Source organism: Spermophilus citellus (assembly GCF_964194105.1).
Source record: "Spermophilus citellus genome assembly, chromosome: 8".
Classification (NCBI taxonomy): domain Eukaryota; kingdom Metazoa; phylum Chordata; class Mammalia; order Rodentia; family Sciuridae; genus Spermophilus; species Spermophilus citellus.
The window spans coordinates 1,441,037-1,467,927 of NC_138189.1; the positions used below are offsets into that span (position 1 = coordinate 1,441,037).

The 26,891-nt window shown below is 42.6% G+C and overlaps 1 protein-coding gene across 1 annotated transcript in view; it reads right to left on the bottom strand.

Annotated features, from left to right (window-relative positions):
• Nucleotides 1–26,891, bottom strand: part of LOC308654584 (HAUS augmin-like complex subunit 3) — a 194,827-nt gene that overhangs the window by 12,176 nt on the left and 155,760 nt on the right. Inside the window, exons 20-21 of the mRNA XM_081304195.1 lie at nucleotides 10,113–10,195; nucleotides 3,920–4,051 (exon numbers count right to left, since the gene is read on the bottom strand). Of these exons, the coding sequence (XP_081160321.1) occupies nucleotides 3,920–4,051; nucleotides 10,113–10,195 (215 nt within the window). The remainder of the gene's footprint in view (nucleotides 1–3,919; nucleotides 4,052–10,112; nucleotides 10,196–26,891) is intronic.

The window sequence follows — 26,891 nt, forward strand, 5'->3', positions numbered from 1 at the left end:
CCTGAGCCTAATAGAAGAAACAAGCAGGCCTAAATCTTCATCATGTTGGCTTAGGACCTGACTTTCCAAACAAGGAGTCCTAGAGCATAAGAAGTAAAATTAAAAAAAATGGGATGGATTCCAACTAAAAAGCATCTTCTTTTAGGAAACAATCAATAATGTGATGAGAGAGACTACAGAATGTTAAAAAAACGTTTACCACACAGATATCAGACAGAGCACTAATCTCCAAGGATATATAAAGAACTCAAAAAACTTAACTCCAAAAAAAAAAAACACCCCACAAATAACCTGATCAATAAATGGACCAAGGAACTGAACAGATACTTCACAGAAGAAATAGAATCAATCAATAAACATATGAAAAAAATGTCCGTCATCTCTAGCAATTAGAGAAATGCAAATCAAAACCACTCTAAGATTTCATCTCACTCCAGTCAGAATGGCAGTCATCCAGAATATGGGCTACAATAAATGTTAGTGAGGATGTGGGGAAAAGACACACTCAAACACTGCTGGTGGGACTGCCAATTGGTGCAACCACTATGGAAAGCAGTATGGAGATTCCTCAGAAAACTTGGAATGGATCCACCATTTGACCCAGCTATCCCACTCCTCAGTTTATACCCAAAGGACTTAAAATAGCATATCACAGTGATGCAGTCACATCAATGTTTATAGCAGATCAATTCACAAAAGCTAAACTATGGAACCAACCCAGATGCCCTTCAACCGTTGAATGGATAAAGAAAAATGTGGTCCATATACTCAATGGAATATTACTCAGCCTTAAAGAAGAATGAAATTATGGCATTTGCAAGTAAATGGATGGAGTTGGAGAATATCATGCTAGGTGAAATAAGCCAATCTCAAAAAACCAAAAGCTGGATGTTTTCTCTGATAAGCAGATGTTGCTCCATAGTGGGTCAGGGGGACAGGGAAGAATGCAGGAACTTTGGTTTGTAGAGCAGAGTGAGGGGAGGGGTGGGGCTGTGGGGAAGGGAAGGATGGTAGAATGAGACAGACATTATTACGTATATTCATGTATGATCACACTAGGGATCTGCACCATGTACTGCCAGAGGAATGAGACATTGTGCTCCACTTGTGTACAATAAGTCGAATCCATCCTACTATCATAGACAACTAATTAGAACAACAACAAAAACCTGAGTGCAATGGCACGTGCCTATAATCCCAGTGACTCAGGAGGCTGAGGCTGTAGAATCTTTAGCTCAAGGCCAGCCTCAGCAACTTACCGAGGTACTAAGCAACCTAGTCAGACCCTGTCTCAAAAAAACAAAACAAAACATGGTGATTCGGCTCAGTGGTTCAATCCTTTACAGACAAAAAAAAAAAAAAAAAAAGAAAGAAAGAAAAGAAAAGAAAAGAAAAGAAGCAGTACAGATGCTTTGCTGTTGCCAATTTTGAAAACAAAAACCTGACCACGTGAGCACACTGCTGGCTGCTCTTGGGCCTCAGAAGAAATCAGTGTCAAGTCAGTCTGCTCCAACCTGGGGCAGGCCGTGTGCCAATGTGCAGTTTTACACTGACTTCTGGGAATGTGACCCCACTTGCACTGGTGGCCAGAACGGTGTCTCAGCCCCAGCCTCCCCTGCATTCCTTCTTAAGCAACTCCTACGTGGCATCCCACCGCTGCTTCCAGACTCTTCTCCGGTAGTGTCTCTGCCTTCGGACTCTCCTTCCAATCTCTTTCCCACTTGTTACTGGGTGAGTTTTTAAAAGATGCAACCCAGGAACCTTCCACGTGGAGTGCCATGCATGGTCTGGCCTTGCCTGGCACTGTCTCTTCTTTCTCTGCTCTATGCACCTGCCCAGGGTTCTCTGCCTTCGAATGCTGGGCCCCTCCCCTGGCCATTCCTGACCTTTTTAGTCTGTTCTCAGGTTACCTCTTCAGGGAGGTGATGGCTGTCAGATGCCCTGGGGCTCCTCTGTGCTGCTCTCCTTTCCTTCCACAGTCAGGGTGCCGTGTCCCTGAATGTCTTTCTTACTGTCTCTCCCAGTGGACAGCAAAGCATCCACCTGACACATGCCAGGCACCCAGCAAACATTTGGGATGAAGTAAATGATTGTTCTAATGCACATTTGCACCATCTGCTTGGACATGTAACTGCTGGGTCAAAGGGCATGCATGCTTGTTGTCTGGAAGCATGACATGCCACAACCCTTCCAGAAGGTTCAGTACAAGGAGGGGAGTGGAGCTCATAGCAGGATCAACACTGGGAACAAAACTAAACTACCACAGGGCTGGGGATGTGGCTCAAGCGGGAGTGTGCTCGCCTGGCATGCGTGCGGCCCGGGTTCGATCCTCAGCACCACATACCAACAAAGATGTGTCCGCCGAGAACTAAGAAAAAATAAATAAATATTAAAATTCTCTCTCTCTCTCTCTGTCCCCCTCTCTCTCACTCTCTCTTAAAAAAAAAAAAAATACTTGGGTATTATTCTGACGACAGTGGAAATCAGCCCTTGATAAAAAAAAAAAAAAAAAAAAAAAAAAAAACAAAACAAAAAAAAAAACAAAACTAAACTACCACCATTTCAACATCTCAAAATCAACAGCATTTTTAGTTTTGTTGAGGATGGGGCTCCTGGGCAGGAAACCACCAGGGCCTGTGCCAAGGGCACCCTGCCCATTCCCAACTGTCCGGGCCTGCTGGACCCTGGGGGTATGGAAATGCTCTGCTGGCATGTGTGTGTTCCACGTACATCAGGACAGCAGGCAGGACTTAGGCTGCAGGAGTGAGTTCTGAGTGTGCTGGGAGCTTCCCTTACTAGTGGGTGGCAAGACCAGCCTGACGGCAGGCAAAAAATAGACGGTGTAGCAGGCAGTCCTGAACTCAGACTGTGCTTGGGCGCTGAGTGGCAAGTCCTCAGTGTTCCCTGGAGGACTCAAAGAGGGCTCAGGGTATCAAGGGTGTCATTCAGATGTTGCTGTGCCCTGAGGGCATGCATTCGAGCCAGTGAGGAATGTGGGTTCTGCCAGGCCAGTCCTCCACCTGGTTCATACCTCACCCCCAAGAGGGTGTTCACTGTGAGGACTCACACTCTCTGTACCAGTTACCAATCTTCTTTGTTTCTTTAATTTTTGCTCTTTATCTTCTTCTTTCTTTAATTCCTCTTTCCCAAATTTTATGTTGAATACAACTCATTTATAATTGCAGATTTCTTTTAAAATACTCTTTAAAATATTCACTTGCTTCCAAATAAAGTGTTATTAGTGGCCAAGTTCCACAGTGTTTGCTGAGATATTTTACTGTCTTTTTTTATTTTTATTTTTTTTAGGTGGACACAATATCTTTATTTTATCTTTATATGGTGCTGAGGATCGAACCCAGTGCCTCGGGCATGCCAGGCGAGCACATTACCACTTGAGCCACATCCCCAGCCCCTATTTTACTGTCTTTTACTCCTAAAATTTTGTATTTTCTTGGGATGTCTTTTTTATCTTAAGTTACTTGGGACTGTGACACAGTTCCAAGCAGGTGTGTGAATGGCACATGCAGAGTCATGTATCAAGGGACTTCTTAGTCCACTGTGGGCACAGACATGGAACCTTTTGGGGTTTCCTTTGTGACCAGACTGGAGGTGTTTTGTAAGTGTGCCACATGTCTTCCATTTCTGGGCCCAGGTCCTGTCTGTCTCTCTACCTATCTGGATGGCTACACTAGGTTGTTGCTTCAGGTGGAGCCTGGCTCTGGTGATGGCCCTCTCTGTTCATCGGCAGGAGCTGTAGCTCATCCAGACACTGCAGCCTCAGCAGCCCAGCCCTGCCCATCCACACACTGTCCACCTGTCTGTCCTCCTGCCAGCTGTAAAGCTAGGAGTGACAGACAGCACTGGAAGCTGCAGAGGAGAGGAAGCCGGGGGTGCCGGGGCGTGGCTGCGGCTGCCCTACCTGTGTGATAACACTGGTCAATAGCTGCTTGCGAGAAGTCTTTGATTTTCTTGTACTTCTGCAAAAAGCTCTCCAAAAACTGGGTGGCTTCCCGAACAGTAATTCCAAGGCAAGCAGCAAGCCGCTCCTTCCCTGTAGAACCAGAAAGACACGTGATCAGAGTCCAGGCCGGACCCCCACCAGGTAAGTTAGGGGTACCAAGAGTATGTGCCCCCCAGGGAGTGACCAGGTACAGGGAATAAACCAACCAAAGGCCTCTGAGACAGTGTGGTGAGTCAAGGTCTCGTTAGCAGTCCTGGTCCGCAGGTGCTCAGTACCATGGATCTAAATAGGGCCTGTTGGACTGAGGTTGTGACTCAGCAGTAGAGAGCTTGCCTCACACATGTGAGCCCCTGGGTTTGATCCTCAGCACCACAGATAAATAAACAAATAAAATAAAGGTATTGTGTCCATCTACAAGTTTATATATATATAATAAATAGTGCCTGATAACTCTTATTATTATTATTTTTAACAATGTTAACTGTCTTCCAGGTGCAGCAGATGAAGCTTTAAATGAGGTAGACATGGTTCCTGCTCTTGGCTTGGCCAATGGGAGGACCAACTGCAGAACTCCGGGAGGCTGGACAGGGTACAGAGGAAAAGAAGACTGAGTTCCATGTCAAATGATGGAAGTGCACTCAGGAGTTTCTGTGCTTGGAATTTTTAGTTTGAAACACATGCTTTTGGTCCAGACAGATATTTTCCAGGTGTTCTTGTGAAGCTGCTTATAGAAAGGTCTCTGGTGGGTCAGCACCTGAATTCCAGCACAGCAATGAGCACAGAGGCCTGGGTGTGAATCTGCCCTGTCACTCACAGGAACCTCAGGGAAGTTATCTAACCTGCAATGAACTCATATCCTTACTTGTAAATGAGGAACAAGAGTCCTTTCCCACGGGGCGGCTAAGGGAACCTCATGAGCCAAGGCATGTACAGCTTCAAGCACTGCCTGGCTCCTACTTGGTGTTGAATATGAGGTGACTCTCTTCCATTTTCCTCCAGAAAAGAACAAGAACCCAAGAACGGGGGTGGGAGCCCTGACAATAGGATTACAGAGAAGGCCCTGGTCTTCAGGAAGCTGCCCTGATGGAGGGAAGCCCCGAGGTACATTCTTGGGGGATCACCACCTGGGCTAGGGCAGGACTTGCTGTTCCCTGTAATAAGCCAGCTCGGGGACCTCCCTGAGGCTTTCAGACAGGATGGACCAGAGACCATGGCCCAAGGGCAGAGATGTGGGGTCTGTTAAGACAAGAAAAAAGCCTTTCAAGAGTGGGTTGCCTGGCCTCTCAGTTCTGGTCTTCTCCTTGACTAGGCCATGCTGGCTCAGCCCACTGAAGCCTTCCATTGCTCTGGATATGGATAGTACTCCAGTCTTGGGACAGTGAGGGGCAGATATTTGCTTCCACTGCTTTGCCAAGAAGAGTGGAAAAGTGGTGTGCTTTGTTCTCCCAAAATTTATGACAGCAGTGAGGGATGAACTCTTGGAACCCCAGTGCTCCCTCTCTGTCCATGTCTAGCTGAGTACTCAGAGGTCCTTGGCTGGAAATGAAAACACTCCACCACCCTTTTTAAGGTTGAATCAAGACAGTGTGATATCTTCAAAAACAAGGTATTATGTTTTGCTACATGTTACCAAAATAATCCATCTCTAACTCTTTCTTTCTGTGGAATTCTAAGAACCACCCATGAGTTATGGTGCTGTGATAGAAAAGTCCATTGTCTTTGAGAAAGAAATCAGATGGCGGCTTGAGGCCTCAGCCAGGTCAGCCAGAGGGGACTTAGAGTCTTATTCTTAGTGATGTCTTTTCCCATTCCCCATCTGCTGTTAAGCCCATCTGGGGAATTTTTTTATTTCAGACATTATAGTCTTCAGTTTTAGAATCTTCACTTGGTCCTGATTCTTTGCTGAGGGTTTTTCCTCCCTCATTTGTATGTCATTGAGCATAGTTATAATAGCAGTTTTGAAATCCTTGTCTGCTGCTTCTAATACCAGGTCATCTCAGGATCTTTTTCCATGATGGCTTTTTCTTTTGAGTATGACCAAGATGTTTCCTCACGTTTAATAATCTTGGATTGTATCCTGGATATTGTGAATATGTTGTAGAAATTTTGGATTCTGTTATGTTCTTCTCAGGAGCACTGATTTTTAAATTTAATTTGTTTTATTTTTATTTTTTGTGATACTGGGGATTGAACCCAGGGGTACTTAACCACTGGGTTAAGCCACATCTCCAGCCCTTTTTATTTATTTATTTTTAAATTTTGAGTCAGGGTCTCACAAGGTTGCTTAGATCCTTGCTAAGTTGCTGAGGCTGGCCTCAAATTTGCAATCCTCCTGCCTCAGCCTCCCAAGTTCTGGGGATTACTGGTGTGTGCCACCAGACCCAGCTTAATTTTTTTTTAAAGACAGCAGTTAATTTGGCTAAATGCAAATGTCAAACTCTCTCTCCTTGCAGTGAACAGCAGCTAAAATCTCAGATCAGTCCTCGTAGCCTTAGCTGGGCTATCTGGCGTTTGTACCACTCATGCATAAGTAGGGGTCTGTCACAGATTTGGACAGAGTACATATCCAGAATTTGGGCTTCTCCTTGGCTCTATTCTTTCTAAAATCACTCCCTTCACTTTCTAGATTCTATTGTTGCCCCCGACTCTGCCCTCTGGTTTTTGAGGCTGTACGACTGGGGTCCTGCGTTCCCACACCCACAGCATTGATGGAGCAGGGCTGTAAGATGGGAAGCTCACTGTGCACCATTCCTTTCTTCCAAGTGTCAGCCAACTTGCAGCTTCAGTTTGCTTTTGGTCACTTCCCAGTGCTTTTAATCCCTATTTCATAGATGATAGCCTGTGTGTGTGGGAGGGCTGGTCTGATGGGAGCGACTTGGCTATTACCAGAAGCCACACCTTTCCAGAACATTTATGGCTCAGAATGAATTACTTTCTTCTCACCTGTAGAGCTGTCAAGCCGCTTGAAGAGGAGTGGGTGGCCAAGAGCTCTGTCCATTGGGAACAGATGACATAGTAACCCCAAAGGAAGCAGAGACGAGAGGCTGGTGGAGACAGAGGGTCCCATGGCTCTCCAGGACCTGGAGTGGGGTTTTCACCCTCAAGCCCACTGTTCCTACCCAAGCAGACATCTCTTGGCTCGAGGGCTCCTCTGTTCTTGCCCACATATTGGCTCCTTCTCTCACAGAGCTGATCAGTTGATTAGGTTTCTATTTTTTTGGTTATAATCACAAACAGGTATGCCTGAGAGCACCCAGGACCCACTCAGTAGGAACACTAAGCATTTCCCACCCCTAAAATCCTATCTGAGCAATATGGCCTTTGCCAGGTGGCTAATCACGTCCTGTGTGTATATATCATAGATTTATCTGCAGGAAGACACCTCCATTCCGTTTCCTCTAAGTACTGCCCCATAAGTATTGCTCAGTCTCTCATTTCTGTCACTGGGGTTGAGAAGTGACTGACCAACAGTGAGCCCCAGGAACACTGGCTACTCCACCTGGATGGACCTTCCACTCTAGCCCAGGTGTTGCTTCTCTGGGCAGCCTCCCAGGCTCTCAGGCCCCGTCCTTATGGGCACTCCTTGGGGCTCCCTGTGTATCAAGGACTCTCAGTGTTAGGCTCAGCCATGTTTCTGCATCTTTCTGGAGGAGACATGCCCCTTAGAAGCAGGCCCGAGTCCTAGTCCACAGCCCTCCTGTGGGCCCAGCCTACAGCATGCATCCTGTAAGCGTCTGCTGACTGCTTGGTGACTGGCTGTGGAGCACTCTGAGGAAGCACTGAGAAGACTGGCCAACTCTGAGAAAGTTATAATTATAAAAGCCTTGGGCTTTATCTGGGGGTCTGTGGGCAGTTTCTTGCAGAAGTATGGCTCCTGTTGGAACTCAGAGGTGGCTGTAGGCAGGCCCAGTGAGTAGGGAGGTGCCCCAGTACACTGCTGAGTTTAGACGACTAAAGGCCATGCCGGCCCTTAAGCTGCTTCTCTGCTTGTTTCTGCTATCTCCGTCACCATCCCAGGAACACACAGAATAATGCCTTGGCCAGGGTCCAGTGTTCCTATAGCAGTTTCTGGATTCTCGAGTTTCGATTCTGTGAAAGGCAGGGCTGCCTGCTGGGGCCAAAGTCCCTCCACTGAATTTTCCAAAGATTCCCAGCAGCTCAGGAACCTGGTGAATTCACTTGGGTCCTTGGTCCCAGATCATCTGACAAGGTTCTGGTTTCAAAAGGGGAACAGAGACACCACCTGAAGTGAGCAACACGTACATGGTGATTCCAGCTGTCAGGCAGGTGGGAGCAATGGAGGCTGTGAGGTGGAAGCTTGGGGTGGGAGCCCTGCCAGCATCAGGGCTAAAAGCAGCCAAATTACCCTCTTCACTAGCATCACAGCCAATGACTCACTGCTTATTTGCACAGTGTAGCTCTTTTCCTCTTCAGGAAAAAAATAAATGCTCCAGAAGAAGCTCAGTGGGTGGCCATGAAGTCTACCTTCATCTGGGGGTGGGGACTACTGTGGAGGACTCTGCTGTCCTCTTGGAGCCCAGTTTACCCACAGTGGGCCTCCCTTTCTCCTGACAGAGCAGGAGGGTCCAGCCTCACTTGGGGCATTTGTTGAAATAGCCCAGCATTGAAGCAGGACCCAGATAGGTGGCAGATGACGAGAGATGGGGGCTAGCTGAGCCAGGTGCTGCCTCAGCAATCATACAAGAGCATTTTCTGAGAAGGAGACCAATATTGGCACCTCGGACAGGGCCACATGCTCAGGTGGTGACAGAATCAAGACTTGGGCTGGGCAGGGTGGGAAGGCAGCATTGGACCTGCTGAGCTGGAGCTCGTGGCACGTCTGGAGCAAGGGTGCAAGGCACTGAGGTCTAGTTTACTTGGCAGAATGCTGCTTTCCCCCAGAATGGAGACCCCAGGAAGCTTCAGAGGACACTGAAGAGGAAACAGGCCCAACAACTGAGGAGAGTCCCAGCATCCCATTGTCTCCACTGTGCTCACTTCTGGTGTGTCTTCCAGACACAGCGTGCACAACCAGAACATTCTCAAAGGTCATCAGTGTGCTCAGTTAGTATTACGTGCCTTCTCTATGCCAGGCTATGAGCAAAACCCTCTAGGCTCTTGCCCTCTGGAGCTCATGGTGAGTTATACCTGAGACCCTGAGCAGATAAGAAAGTGCAGAGTTGGCATCTCAGTGCCACAGTAAAGGCTCTGCCTATGCTGGAGGCCATGGGCCAGCAGGATGTAAGTTGAATCCACTGGAACCTCCCCAGTGGAACTTTAGATGAGACCACACTCCAGCCAGCACCCTGATTGCAGCCTGCAAGGGCTCTAGTCCCTAGACCCATAAAAACTGTGAGGGGATGAGGGGCGTTGTTTTAAGTCAATGTGTTTATGGTAACTTGTTACTCAGAAATGGGCAATGAATAACAGTGGTGGGGGAATGCTGAGGAGGGAGTCAGGGGAGAGCTGCATCTGTCTCCTAAAGGAGATGTCTGCAGAGCAGAGGGCAAGTAAGACAGCACTGAGGATGGAGGAGGGCTCCGACACACCCATGTCAGAGGAGTGGAAGGAAGAGGAGGAGAGTGGGAGAGAGCAAAGTGCTATTCTGCTGGGCCCCAGGGCGGCTTGCAGCCGCGGCAGGGGGATGCCCAGGTGTCTGGCCTCTAGCCCCTCTCCTTCCTGCCTGCTGCCCCTGAGGCTGGCCCCAACTCCTGGCCTGAGGCTTGGCTCTGTCCTCTGTTGGGGGCTGTCTTTGGCTGCTGGCCCAGCTGGGTGAGTTCTGTTCTGGGACAGATCAATGAGTGCTGAGAAGCGAAAACAAGACAAACCAGGCCCCATTTGAGGTAGTTGCACTCTCTAAAGCCTTGGTGTTTGTGTGTGGAGGAGGATCCCAAGCATGACAATGATGCCTGGTGTGGCAGTGTGCTAGTACCTGCTGTCTCCCCTGACAGTGTTGGCAGTGACACTGTGATTTGGCAGTGTGAAATGGTCTGACTAGTGCTGGGTGACACCACTGTCACCAGTGTTTGTGTAAACAACATACAGGGACTCTCAGAGTGGTTTCTCTTAGACATGGCTGTACTTAAATATAGACACACAGTCATCCAGCTCATAGGTGACCCCAAGACCTAAACCCCTGCCGTCAGCCCACCTGCTCCATAGACCATGGAGTACACCACCTTCTTGGTCTGCTCTCTATCTGCATACGTCACATGCTCCATGGGAATGTCCTTCCTGTATGGAAAGACAGCATGTATCAGACATAGCACTGTGTACAGAGAAGGCAGCTGGGATCTTGGCTGGGCTATGACTGTGGCTGCTGTAGTCCCTTGCAGGACTGGATGGTCAGCCTCTGCATTGGTCTCCCAGAGACAGCAGGGTGAGCCCTGCCTTGGGGTTAAAACATTCAGATAGAATTAGGATCAACTCTACTTCTGACTGGCATATGAACCACTGCAATCTCCAAAGATTAAAGCTGAGACAGCTGAGAAGCTCAGTGTTCTGCACACGCCACCAAGGGTCATTCCTCCCTGCCTGAGCATCCTCCAAGGACAGGCAGCCAGCTCTGTTTGCTGCTCTTGCAGACATCCTCCGCATCTACACCAGGCTTCCCTAATGAACTGAGCACAGATTTAGGAGCCAAAAGGGGAAGAGAGACAGAGCCAGAGCCAGAAAGACAGAGAGGAAACCTCTCCCAGTGTTTGTGAGTGGCTCTGTGCTGGGCCCGCTTCGCTGCATAGCCAGGGGGTTCCCAAGGATGCCTCAGCCTTCACTTCCTCCTTGCACTGAGCCTCAAGACCAATCTAAGGTAGAAGGTCTTTTCCAAGCATGGGAGTTGTCTTGGACATGCAGGAGGCTTTTTAGATTTCCCAGTATTCACAAGCGCTTTAGTATGGCCTACTTTCCCAAAGAATGTCTCTCCCTGGCTTTTCCTCCAGAGCATTCAGTGTCCTATTGTTTGCTTCAACTGTAATTATTTTGCCCACCACTTTCCTGTGCCAAATGGGTGTGAGTTAGGTGAAACAATGACAAGCACCTGGATCAGTCCTCCAGGCAGCCCTGGACTCAGGAGAAGAGACACACATGCCTCTTTGAGATCAAGGCAAGCTCCGCTCCCTCTGGAACCAAGGATCATGTCCTGAGTGGAGGTGGGACAAGTGGATACTTCAAAGCTCTCCTCACACTCTCTAGCTGCCTTTTCTTGACTCAGCTCTTGCTGGGGAAGACATTTGCCTGTTCTTCAGAGAACTGACAAACTTTGTTCTGGCAGTTTCTGCTTGATATCTGTGTTTCTGAAGGGGACATGGAGCTACCTCCTGTACATTTTCGCTGATGTCTAGGGCGTAACAGATACTCACCAACTGGTTTCTAAGTGCCCATGTATACGTAGTGTCCCCCCTTTTCCAGTTGTGGCAAGCTCTTTTGCCCACTTGTTTCTCTCACCCTTAAATTTGCTATTGATAAATAGTGAATGTAGATAGGAAGCAAAAAGCCAAAATGTATACAGGCTCAGAACATGTGTCAGCTCCTATATGACACTCCTTAGCCATATTTCCTGCCTTTATTTTAAAAATACCATGCATGCTCTACTCTAAATCTGCTCCCAGGTAACACTCTGCTGATAAATGTATTTAGAAATCCCCAGCACCAAAACAAACAAAAAACCAACAACAGTTTCCCTCCAGGGCAGCCGGCCACGAAAGCAGACAATGCCTCTGCTCAAAGGGACCAGCTGAGAGCCACAGAAGGAAGTAAGGAATCTGAGCAGGGCACACACCCTGCCAGACATAGCTCTGATCCTTCCTCAGAATGACAGACGGGTCAGGGCCATCTCTAAGGAGGCTTCCCAGAGTCAGACTGGCAGACTAGTCAACAGCACAATCTGACAACAGAGGCTGAATTCTCTTCTTGGGTACATATGGTCATATATTAAATCAGAAAAAAATTTGCAAAATGGAGAAATGTTAACATTCTCTGATCACAGTGCAATAAAACTAGGAACAAAAACTAAGTGAGCCCTTCCATCTAGAAATAAACCAAACTTAAACCAAAAACAAAAACAAAAAACTTCTATCAACCATCTTTTGTATGAACAGAAATATAAACAGAAATTATATTGTTTCCAATAAAAACACTTTATATTAGAACCAATCATTCTTATGTTACTAAAAATGAAAGAAAAAAGTAAATAAACTTAGTTTTCAGTTCAAAAAGGAAGGAAGAGAACAAGTAAACAAACCAAAAGAATATGAAAGGAAGGAAATTATAAAGCTAGAATAAAGACAGGAGCAGAGGGCTGTGGCTATGGCTCAGAGGTAGAGTGCTCACCTAGCATGCATGAGGCACTGAGTTCCAATCTCAGCACCACATAAAAAATAAAATAAAATAAAGCTATCTTCATTTTCTAGGCTCAGAAATAATTTATACAGCATACAGACTATTTGATTCCTAAGCCTATAACTATATATAAATAAATAAATATTAAAAAAAAGACAGGAGCAGAAATTAGTGATGTCGAGAACAGAAAGACATAGATCAAATTAATAAAAAATTAATTCCTGGTTCTCATACAAATAAAATATACAATCCATCATCTAATTTTATCAAAAAAGGAAGAAAGTTTGAATGACAAAATAAAAAATAACAAAGGAAGGTAATTACTGACATAGAGGAAATAAAGACCTTAAAAGTTATTTTGTAAAACTTTATATGAGTAAATTTGAAACCCAGGTTAGATGGATAATACCTGAAGAAAATATAGCTATAAAAATTGATCTCAGCCAGCATCTCTGGAGGCTGAGGTAAGAGGATTGTGAGTTCAAAGCCACTCTCAGCAAAAGTGAGACGTTAAACAACTCCAAAAAAGTGAAAAATTGGGGTGGGGATGTGGATCAGTGGCTGGGTACGCCTAAGTTCAATCCTGAGTACCCTCCCCACAAACGGACCTCAGTATAGATGAAAGTTAAATAGTCCAATGTCTATAGAAAATAGAGAAAATATTTAAGGAACTACCCTACAAAAACAAACAAACAAACAAACAAACAAAAACCCATCCAAAATAGTTTCATATGGAATTTGATCAAAACATAGGAATCAAATTGTCTCTACACTGCATAAATTATTTCTGAGCCTAGAAAATGAAGAAAAAATTTCCAATTTTCTTTTATTAATCAAGAATAACAGTTATATCTAAACATGGTAAAGAGACTATCAGTATAAAGGAAAGTAGCAACTGATACCTCATGTGAATACTGATTGATGTAATACTTCTGAACAGGATACCAGCAACATATACCAAGAACACAATAAGAAGCACTCGCTCCCGGCCTGAGGCACAAAGGAGGAGGAGCAGAGCAACCCCTGCTAACAGGGGGAGGAGGTGGCCAACTGCACTGTGGCTCCCACCTACAAACATAGCTCTCCACCTGCAGCGACGTACAGACAACAGCCAGGACTGGGAAGACCATCACCAAGGTCCCTGTTACCTAGAGACAACAGCCAGGACTGGGAAGACAATCACCAAGGTCCCTGTCACCTAGAGACAACAGCCAGGACTGGGAAGACCATCACCAAGGTCCCTGTTACCTAGAGACAACAGCCAGGACTGGGAAGACAATCACCAAGGTCCCTGTCACCCAGAGACAACAGCCAGGACTGGGAAGACCGTCACCAAGGTCTCTGTCACCTAGAGACAGCAGCCAGGACTGGGAAGACCATCACCAAGGTCCCTGTTACCTAGAGACAACAGCCACGACTGGGAAGACCATAACCAAGGTCTCTGTCACCTAGAGACAACAGCCAGGACTGGGAAGAGCGTCACCAAGGTCCCTGTTACCTAGAGACAACAGCCAGGACTGGGAAGACAATCACCAAGGTCCCTGTCACCTAGAGACAACAGCCAGGACTGGGAAGACCATCAGCAAGGTCCCTGTCACCTAGAGACAACAGCCAGGACTGGGAAAACCATCACCAAGGTCCCTGTTACCTAGAGACAACAGCCAGGACTGGGAAGACCATCACCAAGGTCCCTGTTACCTAGAGACAACAGCCAGGACTGGGAAGACCATCACCAAGGTCCCTGTTACCTAGAGACAACAGCCAGGACTGGGAAGACAATCACCAAGGTCACTGTCACCTAGAGACAACAGCCAGGACTGGGAAGACCATCAGCAAGGTCCCTGTCACCTAGAGACAACAGCCAGGACTGGGAAGACCATCACCAAGGTCCCTGTTACCTAGAGACAACAGCCAGGACTGGGAAGATCATCACCAAGGTCCTTGCCACCTAGAGACAACAGCCAGGACTGGGAAGACCGTCACCAAGGTCTCTGTCACCTAGAGACAGCAGCCAGGACTGGGAAGACCATCACCAAGGTCCCTGTTACCTAGAGACAACAGCCATGACTGGGAAGACCATAACCAAGGTCTCTGTCACCTAGAGACAACAGCCAGGACTGGGAAGAGCGTCACCAAGGTCCCTGTTACCTAGAGACAACAGCCAGGACTGGCAAGACTATCACCAAGGTCTCTGTCACCTAGAGACAACAGCCAGGACTGGGAAGACCGTCACCAAGGTCCCTGTCATCTAGAGACAACAGCCTGGACTGGGAAGACCGTCACCAAGGTCCCTGTCACCTAGAGACAACAGCCTGGACTGGGAAGACAATCACCAAGGTCCCTGTTACCTAGAGACAACATCCAGGACTGGCAAGACTATCACCAAGGTCTCTGTCACCTAGAGACAACAGCCAGGACTGGGAAGACCGTCACCAAGGTCCCTGTCATCTAGAGACAACAGCCTGGACTGGGAAGACCGTCACCAAGGTCCCTGTCACCTAGAGACAACAGCCTGGACCGGGAAGACCGTCACCAAGGTCCCTGTCACCTAGAGACAACAGCCAGGACTGGGAAGACCGTCACCAAGTTCCCTGTCACCTAGAGACAACAGCCAGGACTGGGAAGACCGTCACCAAGGTCCCTGTCACCTAGAGACAACAACCAGGACTGGGAAGACCGTCACCAAGGTCCCTGTCACCTAGAGACAACACTAGGACTGGGAAGACCATCACCAAGGTCCCTGTCACCTAGAGACAACAGCCAGGACTGGGAAGACCATCACCAAGGTCCCTGTTACCTAGAGACAACAGCCAGGACTGGGAAGACCATCACCAATGTCCCTGTTACCTAGAGACAACACTAGGACTGAGAAGACCATCTCCATGTCCCTGCCATCTAGCAGAACAGATAGGAGTCGGAAGACCAACACCAAGGTTTCTGCGGGCCTGGTTACACAGAGGCAAGGCATTGCTAACTGGCAGGAATGCTACAAGATTTTCTGATGAAAACATTATATCTCAGATCCACACAGCTGAGGAGGAACACACAGGAACAACATGAAAGAAAGGAAGAAGGGCTGGGGATGTGGCTCAAGCGGTAGCGCGCTCGCCTGGCATGCATGCGGCCCGGGTTCGATCCTCAGCACCACATACCAACAAAGATGTTGTGTCCGCCGAGAACTAAAAAATAAATATTAAAAATTCTCTCTCTCTTTCTCTCACTCTCTCTCCTCTCTCACTCTCTCTTTAAAAAAAAAAAAAGAAAGGAAGAAAATACCCCAAACAAACCAAGATGATACAATAATAGAATCCATTGACAGCACAGTAGCAGAAATGTCAGATAGGAGTTTAGATTGTACATAATTATAATGATCTGCAAAGCACAGAATCAGAAAGCAATTACAGGCAGCAAATTGATTACTCCAAGAAAGAGATACAAGAGGAAATACAGGTAGCAAAAATTTCATCAAGAAAGAGAAGGAGGGTGGGGTGGTGGCTCAGTGGTAGAGTGCTTGCCTAGCATGTGTGAGGCACTGGGTTCGATTCTCAGCACCACATAAAAATAAATAAAATAAAGGTCCATCAACAACTTAAAAAAAATTAAAAAAAAAAGAAAGTGAGGGAGACACTGAGGAAAAGAACCATACCAGAAATCTTTAAAATGAGGGAAACAATAAACTAAATAAAAAATTCAATATAAAGCATCACCAATAGACTACACCACTTAGAAGACAGAACCTCAGGCAATGAAGACAAAATATATAATCTTGAAATTAAAGTTGACCACACAATGAAGATGGTAAGAAACCATGAACAGAACCTCCAAGAATTATGGGATAACATGAAAAGACAAAATCTAAGAATTATTGAGATAGAGGAAGGCACCGAGATATAAACCAAAGGAATGCACAATATCTTCAATGAAATAATATTAGAAAATTTCCCAAACATGGATAATCAAACACAAGAGGCTTACAGGACTCCAAATGTACAAAATTACAACAGATCCACACCAAGGCACATTATAATGAAATGCCTAGCATACAGAATAAGGATAGAATTTTAAAAGCCACAAGAGAAAAGTTTCAGATTACATATGGGGGAAACCAATTCATATCTCAGCAGATTTTTCAACCCAGACCCTCAAAGCTAGGAGACCCTGCAACAACATATCCCCAGCTCTGAAAGAAAATGGATGCCAACCAAGAATCTTCTATCCAGTAAAATTAAGCTACAAATTTGATGATGAAATAAAAACCTTCCATGATAAACAAAAGTTAAAAGAATTTACAATGAGAAAGCCTGCACTACAGAACATCCTCAGCAAAATATTCCATGAGAAGGAAATGAAAAACAACAATGAAAACCAGCACAGGGAGGAACAACACTAAAGGAAAAGCCAATCAATGAAGTGACCAAGTCAAATTAAAAATAAATAAATAAATAAAACAGGGCTGGGGATGTGGCTCAAGTGGTAGCGCGCTCGCCTGGCATGCGTGCGGCCCCGGGTTCGATCCTCAGCACCACATACAAACAAAGGTGTTGTGTCTGCCGAAAACTAAAAAAATATATATTAAAAAATTCTCTCTCTCTCTCTCTCTCTCTCTCTCTCTCTCTCTCTTAAAAAAAGAATCTCTGTTCTTAAAAAAAAATTAAAAAATAAAAAAAAATGACCAGGAATACAAACCATACTTCAATAATAAACCTGAATGTTAATGGCCTAAACTCATCAATCAAAAGACATAGACTGGAAGATTGGATTTTTAAAAAAAGACCTAACCATATGGTGCTTCAAGAGATGCATGTATACGAAAAGACATCCACAGACTGAAGGTGAAAGGGTAGGGAAAAACCTATCACTCACACACACCACATAAACAAGCAGGGGTTTCCATCCTCATATCAGATGAAGTAGACTTCAAACCAAAATCAGTCAGAAGGGATAAAGAGGGGCATTTCATACTGCTTAAGGGAATGACACATCAACAAGACATGACAATCATGAATATCTATGTCCCCCCAAATGGAGCTTCCATGTAGATCAAACAAACCCTTCTCAATTCCAAGAATCGGATGGACCACAGCACAATAGTACTGGGTGCCTTTAACACACTTCTCTCATCACAGGATAGATCTTCCAAATAAAAACTAAAGAAACCATAGAACTCAATAATACAACCAATAATTTAGACTTAACAGATATATGCAGAATATTTCATCCATCAACAATTTTCTCAGCAGCACATGGATCCTTAATAGACCATTTGTTATGCCACAAAACAAGTCTTAGCAAATACAAAAATAAATAAATAAATAGAGGTCTTACCCTGCATTCTATCAGACCATAAGGAAATGAGAGTAGAAATCAATTATAAAATTAAAAATAGAAGCTACTCCAACACCTGAAGACTAAACAATAAGCTATTGAATGATGCATGGAAAACAGAGGACATCAGGGAAGAGATAAAAAGACTCTTAGAGGTAAATGAGAACTCTGATATAACATACCAAAATCTCTGGGGCACTATGTAGGCTATAGAAAATTTCATTGCATTGAGCTCATTCATTAAAAGACTAAAAAGTAAACAAACCAACTGACATTGCATCTCAAAGTCCTAGAAAAAGAAGAACGAATCAACACCAAAAGTAGAGGAAGACAGGAAATGATGAAAATCAGGGCTCAAATCAGTCAATGAAATTGAAACAAAAGAAAAAATTGAAAAAAAATGACAAAAGCTGGTTTTTTGAAAAAAAAAATAAAATTGATAAACCGTTAGCCACTCTAACCAAAAGGAGAGAGAAAACTCAAATTACTAGAATTCATAATGAAAAAGGAAGCATCACAACAGACACTACTGAAATGAAGAAGGGGGCTGGGGCTGGGCTCAGGGGTGGAGCTGGTCTAGCACAGTGAGGCCCTGGGTTCGATCCTCAGCACCACATAAAGATAAATAAATAACATAAAAGTCTTGTGTCCAACTACAAATAAATGTAAATTAAAAAAAAAACAGGTGGAAGACCTTTACAATGAAAACTATAGAACACTAAAGAAATAAATTGAAGAAGACCTCAGAAGATGGGAAGATCTCCCATGCTCTTGGATAGGCAGAATTAATACAGTGAAAAGGCCATACTACCCAAACTGTTATGCAGATTTAATGCAATTCCTATGAAAACCCCAAAGACATTCTTCATAGAACTAGAAAAAGGCAACCACGAAATTCATTTGGAAAAATAAGAGACCCAGAATAGCCAAAGCAATCCTCAGCAAGAAGAGTGAAGCAGGAGGCATCACAATACCAGATCTTGAACTACAAAGCAATAGTGACAAAGACAGCATGGTATTCATACCAAGTAGACATGTAGACCCATGGTACAAATAGAAGACACAGGGACAAACCCACATAAATGGTCATCTCATACTAGACAAAGGTGCCAAAACATACACTGGAGAAAAGACAGCCTATTCAACAAGTGGTGCTGGGAAAACTGGAACTCCGTATGTGCCACAATGAAATTCAACCTCTGTCTCTCACCCTGCACAAAAATCAATTCAAAGTGGATCAAAGACTTAGACACTAGAACAGAGACCCTGAGCCTAATAGAAGAAACAAGCAGGCCTAAATCTTCATCATGTTGGCTTAGGACCTGACTTTCCAAACAAGGAGTCCTAGAGCATAAGAAGTAAAATTAAAAAAAATGGGATGGATTCCAACTAAAAAGCATCTTCTTTTAGGAAACAATCAATAATGTGATGAGAGAGACTACAGAATGTTAAAAAAACGTTTACCACACAGATATCAGACAGAGCACTAATCTCCAAGGATATATAAAGAACTCAAAAAACTTAACTCCAAAAAAAAAAAAAAACAAAAACACCCCACAAATAACCTGATCAATAAATGGACCAAGGAACTGAACAGATACTTCACAGAAGAAATAGAATCAATCAATAAACATATGAAAAAAATGTCCGTCATCTCTAGCAATTAGAGAAATGCAAATCAAAACCACTCTAAGATTTCATCTCACTCCAGTCAGAATGGCAGTCATCCAGAATATGGGCTACAATAAATGTTAGTGAGGATGTGGGGAAAAGGCACACTCAAACACTGCTGGTGGGACTGCCAATTGGTGCATCCACTATGGAAAGCAGTATGGAGATTCCTCAGAAAACTTGGAATGGATCCACCATTTGACCCAGCTATCTCACTCCTCAGTTTATACCCAAAGGACTTAAAATAGCATATCACAGTGATGCAGTCACATCAATGTTTATAGCAGATCAATTCACAAAAGCTAAACTATGGAACCAACCCAGATGCCCTTCAACCGTTGAATGGATAAAGAAAAATGTGGTCCATATACTCAATGGAATATTACTCAGCCTTAAAGAAGAATGAAATTATGGCATTTGCAAGTAAATGGATGGAGTTGGAGAATATCATGCTAGGTGAAATAAGCCAATCTCAAAAAACCAAAAGCTGGATGTTTTCTCTGATAAGCAGATGTTGCTCCATAGTGGGTCAGGGGGACAGGGAAGAATGCAGGAACTTTGGTTTGTAGAGCAGAGTGAGGGGAGGGGTGGGGCTGTGGGGAAGGGAAGGATGGTAGAATGAGACAGACATTATTACGTATATTCATGTATGATCACACTAGGGATCTGCACCATGTACTGCCAGAGGAATGAGACATTGTGCTCCACTTGTGTACAATATGTCGAATCCATCCTACTTAAAATTAATTAATAAAATAAAGAAAGAGTAAAGAGTGGAAAATAGCGTAGTAGTAGAGCACTTGCCTACCATGTACCTGGCCCTCATTTCAAGCTATAATTCCACAACACAAAATGAAAAAAAAAAAGAACAAAGGAAGGGAGTTATAAATGCTTAGAAATGGTTGTTTATCAAGATTTAAATGGATGTTTTTATTTTTACAAATAATTTTAAAACATGTGCTCTGTTCTCAGACGTTTTCTTAACCACTGCCATGACATCATGATTATCAGGTACATAAAGAGACACATACATTATACATACATGTTACAATGATATTGAAATGTCTAGGGGCATATTCACCATTTGAAAAAAAAAAGAAACATACTCCATGGCTTAGCAAGGTTTATTCCCAGAAAGGAAACTTAACTCAATATAGAAAATCTATCAATATGATTTACCACATTAATAAGTTTAAGGGGAAAATTATATGATTATCTACACAGGTATGGAAAATATCTATGATAAATTTTAAGATTTATTCATGATAAAAATTATTGAAAAATAAGAAACCTGGATAGTTCCTTAAAAAGATAAAATATACATTTCAATTTTACAGCCAGCCTCTTAGTGGGACTCACCAGATACATTCTTACTAAGATCAGGAACAAAGCAAGGATGTCCAATCTCTACACTACTCCATAACACTGTTATGGACGTATTAGTCAAAGCAATTAGTCAAGAAAAAGATAAGTAGAGGCATAAGAATTGAAAAAACAAAATCAGAAAACTATGAGTTGCAGATGACATAATATTCCTGGAAATCTCTAGAGAAACAAACAGAAAATTCAGCAGTGTTTCAGGAAATAGAATTAAAATAAAAAATCAATAGACTCATACACATAAATAATAAGTATAAAGACATATGAAAGAGAAAATCTCGTTTGCAGTATTAATAAGATCAAATATTTAGGAATAAGAATTATGTATAACCTATGTAAAGAAAACTTTAAAACCTCCTGAAAGATACAAAAGTAGATTATAAAATGAAATGGTGGGCTGGGGATGTGGCTCAAGCGGTAGCGCGCTCGCCTGGCATGCGTGCGGCCCGGGTTCGATCCTCAGCACCACATACCAACAAAGATGTTGTGTCTGCCGAGAACTAAAAAATAAATATTAAAAAATTCTCTCTCTCTCTCTATCTCCTCTCTCACTCTCTCTTTAAAAAAAAAAAAGATAAAATGAAATGGTCTAGATTGAAAGGCCTCAACATCACCAAGATGTTAGCTCTTGTTAATTGTGAATTTAATGAAATCTCCATAACAATACCAATAAGCTTTTCTATGAAACTAGATGAGCAAATAAGAATACTGAAGAGGAGCTATGAAGGAGACCAGGCCACCTAGGTGTTGATACACCATGTTCTGTGATTACAGCAGCATGTCCACGAGCAGACACACCCCTAGAGCTGAATGAGATGTCCAGATGTAGCCTCTACTACATACAGAAAGCTAATGTGGTGTGAGATGGCATTCCCTATTTATCAGGAGAAAGATGCTGGGACAACTAGATAGCCCTCTGGGAAAAGATGGGTGAATTCCTCTAAAATCTGGTTGTAGAGAATAGATTTCTAACTACAACTCAAAATTCTGGTGTAATAAAGGAAATAAAATTTATTTTTAATTTTTTTAGTTGTTCTTTTTGGATATACATGGCAGTAGAGTGTAATTTTTTTCAGGTTTTTAATTTTTTAATTTATTTTTTATTTTTTTTATTGGTTGTTCACAACATTACAAAGCTCTTGACATATCATATTTCATACATTAGATTGAAGTGGGTTATGAACCCCCAATTTTACCCCAAATGCAGATTGCAGAATCACGTCGGTTACACATCCACAATTTTACATAATGCCCTATTAGTAATTGTTGTATTCTGCTACCTTTCCTATCCCCTAGTATCCCCCCTCTCCTCCCCTCCCATCTTCTCTCTCTACCCCATCTACTGTAACTCATTTCTCTCCTTGTTTATTTTCCCATTCACCTCACAACCTCTTATATGTAATTTTGTATAGCAATGAGGGTCTCCCTTCATTTCCATGCAATTTCCCTTTTCTCTCCCTTTCCCTCCCATCTCATGTCTCTGTTTAATGTTAATCTTTTCTTCCTGCTCTTCCTCCCTGCTCTGTTCATAGTTGCTCTCATTATATCAAAGAAGACATTTGGTATTTGTTTTTTAGGGATTGGCTAGCTTCACTAAGCATAATCTGCTCTAGTAGCATCCATTTCCCTGCAAATCCCATGATTTTGTCATTTTTTAATGCTGCGTAATACTCCATGGTGTATAGATGCCACATTTTTTTTATCCATTCATCTATTGAAGGGCATCTGGGTTGGTTCCACAGTCTAGCTATTGTGAATTGTGCTGCTATGAACATCGATGTGGCAGTATCCCTGTAGCATGCTCTTTTAAGGTCTTCAGGGAATAGTCCAAGAAGGGCAATAGCAGGGTCAAATGGTGGTTCCATTCCCAGCTTTCCCAGGAATCTCCAAACTGCTTTCCAAATTGGCCGCACCAATTTGCAGTCCCACCAGCAATGTACAAGTGTACCCTTTTCTCCACATCCTCGCCAGCACTTGTTGTTGTTTGACTTCATAGTGGCTGCCAATCTTACTGGAGTGAGATGGCATCTTAGAGTGGTTTTGATTTGCACTTCTCTGAATGCTAGAGATGGTGAGCATTTTTTCATGTACTTGTTGATTGATTGTATATCCTCCTCTGAGAAGTGTCTGTTCAGGTCCTTGGCCCATTTGTTGATTGGGTTGTTTGTTATCTTATTGTCTAATTTTTTGAGTTCTTTGTATACTCTGGATATTAGGGCTCTATCTGAAGTGTGAGGAGTAAAAATTTGTTCCCAGGATGTAGGCTCTCTATTTACCTCTCTTATTGTTTCTCTTACTGAGAAAAAACTTTTTAGTTTAAGTAAGTCCCATTTGTTGATTCTTGTTATTAACTCTTGTGCTATGGGTGTCCTATTAAGGAATTTGGAGCCCGACCCCACAATATGTAGATCGGAGCCAACTTTTTCTTCTATCAGACGCAGAGTCTCTGATTTGGTATCAAGCTCCTTGATCCATTTTGAGTTAACTTTTGTGCATGGCGAGAGAAAGGGATTCAGTTTCATTTTGTTGCATATGGATTTCCAGTTTTCCCAACACCATTTGTTGAAGATGCTTTCCTTCCTCCATTGCATGCTTTTAGCCCCTTTATCAAATATAAGATAGTTGTAACTTTGTGGATTAGTCTCTGTGTCCTCTATTCTATACCATTGGTCCACCCGCCTGTTTTGGTACCAGTACCATGCTGTTTTTGTCACTAGTGCTCTGTAATATAGTTTGAAATCTGGTATCGCTATACCGCCTGATTCACACTTCCTGTTTAGAATTGCTTTTGCTATTCTGGGTCTTTTATTTTTCCATATGAATTTCATGATTGCTTTATCTATTTCTACAAGAAATGCCGTTGGGATTTTGATTGGCATTGCATTAAACCTATAGAGAACTTTTGGAAATATCACCATTTTGATGATGTTAGTTCTGCCTATCGATGAACAGGGTATATTTTTCCATCTTCTAAGATCTTCTTCTACTTTTCTCTTTAGGGTTCTGTAGTTTTCATTGTATAGATCTTTCACCTCTTTTGTTAGGTTGATTCCCAAGTATTTTATTTTTTTTGAGGATATTGTGAATGGAGTGTTTTTCCTCATTTCCGTTTCAGAAGTTTTGTCGCTGATATACAGAAATGCCTTTGATTTATGCGTGTTGATTTTATATCCTGCCACTTTGCTGAATTCATTTATTAGTTCTAGTAGTTTCTTTGTAGACCCTTTTGGGTCTTCTAGGTATAGAATCATGTCATCTGCAAATAGTGATAATTTAAGTTCTTCCTTTCCTATTTTTATGCCTTTAATTTCTTTCGTCTGTCTAATTGCTCTGGCCAGTGTTTCGAGAACTATATTGAATAGAAGTGGTGATAGAGGGCATCCCTGTCTTGTTCCAGATTTTAGAGGGAATGCCTTTAACTTTTGTCCATTCAGGATGATGCTAGCCTGAGGCTTAGCATAGACAGCTTTTACAATGTCAAGGTAAGTTCCTGTTATCCCTAGTTTTTCTAATGTTTTGAACATAACAGGATGCTGTACTTTGTCGAATGCTTTCTCTGCGTCTATCGAGATGATCATATGGTTCTTGTCTTTAAGTCTATTGATGTGGTGAATAATATTTATTGATTTCCGTCTATTGAACCATCCTTGCATCCCAGGGATGAATCCTACTTGATCATGGTGCAGAATTTTTTTTGATGTGTTTTTGTATTCGATTCGCCAGAATTTTATTGAGGATTTTTGCATCTAGGTTCATTAGAGATATTGGTCTGTAGTTTTCTTTCTTTGAGGTGTCTTTGTCTGGTTTCGGAATCAGGGTGATGTTGGCCTCATAGAATGAATTTGGAAGAGCTCCCTCTTTTTCTATTTCCTGAAATAACTTGAAAAGTATTGGTATTAATTCTTCTTTAAAGGTTTTGTAAAACTCCGCTGTATACCCATCCGGTCCAGGGCTTTTCTTGGTTGGTAGTCTTTTGATGGCTTCTTCAATTTCATCCATTGATATTGGTCTGTTCAAATTGTGTATATCCTCCTGACTCAGTCTGGGCAAATCATATGACTTAAGAAATTTATCGATGTCTTCACTATCTTCTATTTTATTGGAATATAGGTTTTCAAAATAATTTCTAATTGTCTTCTGTATTTCTGTAGCATCTGTTGTGATATTGCCTTTTTCATCCCGTATGTTAGTAATTTGAGTTCTCTCTCTTCTTCTCTTTGTTAGCATGGCTAAAGGTCTGTCGATCTTATTTATTTTTTCGAAGAACCAACTTTTAGTTTTGTTAATTTTTTCAATAGTTTCTTTTGTTTCAATTTCATTGATTTCTGCTCTGATTTTAATTATTTCTTGCCTTCTGCTACATTTGCTGTTGTTTTGCTCTTCCTTTTCTAGGGCTTTGAGATGAAGTGTGAGCTCATTTATTTGTTGGTTTTTTCTTTTTTTGAGGAATGACCACCAGGCGATGAATTTTCCTCTTAAAACTGCTTTCATTATGTCCCATAGATTCCGATATGTTGTGTCTGTATTTTCATTTATCTCTAAGAATTTTTTGATTTCCTCCTTTATGTCTTCTGTAACCCATTGATCATTCAGTAACATATTGTTCATTTTCCATGTGATGTAGGATTTTTCCTTCCTTCTTTTATCATTGATTTCCAGTTTCATTCCATTATGATCAGATAAAATGCAAGGTATTATCTCCACCCCTTTATATTTACTGAGGGTTGCCCTATGGCATAATATATGGTCTATTTTTGAGAAGGATCCATGTGCTGCTGAGAAAAAAGTATATCCATTTGATGATGGTTGATATATTCTATATATGTCAGTTAAGTCTAGGTTATTGATTGTGATATTGAGTTCTATAGTTTCTTTATTCAACTTTTGTTTGGAGGATCTGTCCAATGGTGAGAGAGGTGTGTTGAAGTCACCCATAATTATTGTGTTGTGGTCTATTTGATTCTTGAACTTGAGGAGAATTTGTTTTATGAATGTCGCAGCACCATTATTTGGTGCATAAATATTGATAATTGTTATGTCTTGTTGGTGAATTGTTCCTTTTAACAGTATATAATGTCCTTCTTTATCCCTTTTGATTAACTTGGTCTTGAGGTCGATTTTATTCGATATGAGGATGGCCACCCCTGCTTGCTTACGAGGACCGTGTGCATGGTATATTTTTTCCCATCCTTTCACCTTCAGCCTGTGTATGTCTTTTCCAATCAGATGTGTCTCCTGGAGGCAGCATATTGTTGGATTTGCTTTTTTAATCCATGATACCAGCCTATGTCGCTTTATTGGAGAGTTTAAGCTATTAATATTCAGAGTTACTATTGATATATGGTTTGTACTTCCATCCATGTTTGATTATTTATCCTTTTTTAAAAAAATTTAGTTTGTTTCTCCATGATTATCTTTCCCCTCGCCCTCTGTCTTTACCGAGGCACTTCCTACCGATGGTTTTGGTTATTGTTTTTCATTTCTTCCTCGTGTAGTGTTTTGCTCAAAATGCTTTGCAATGCTGGTTTTCTGGCTGCAAATTCTTTTAACTTTTGTTTATCATGAAAGATTTTTTTTCGTTGTCATACCTGAAGCTTAATTTTGCTGGATACAGAATTCTTGGTTGGCATCCATTGTCTTTCAGTGTTTGAAATACATTGTTCCATGACCTTCTTGCTTTCAGTGTCTGTGATGAAAAATCCGTTGTTAACCTTATTGGTTTACCCCTGAATGTAATCTGTCTCCTTTCTCTTGTAGCTTTTAATATTTTCTCTTTGTTCTGTATATTGGATATCTTCACAACAATGTGTCTTGGCGTTGGTCTACTGTGATTTTGTGTGCTCGGTGTCCTGTGTGCATCTTCAATTTGTATATCTGTTTCCTTTTTTTATTTCTGGAAAGTTTTCTGTAATTATTTCATTCAGCAGGTTACTCATTCCCTTGGTTTGAATCTCTGTACCTTCTTCTATCCCGATGACTCGTAAGTTTGGTTTTTTTATGTTATCCCATAACTCTTGGATGTTTTTCTCGTGATTTTTTACCAGCCTTTCTGAGTTGGCTAGACTCTTTTCAAGATGATATATTTTGTCTTCATTATCTGACGTTCTGGCTTCTACTTGCTCCACTCTGTTAGTGATACTCTCAATTGAGTTTTTAATTTGGTTTATCGTTTCCTTCATTTCTAGAATTATTGTTTGATTATTTTTTATAATCTCTA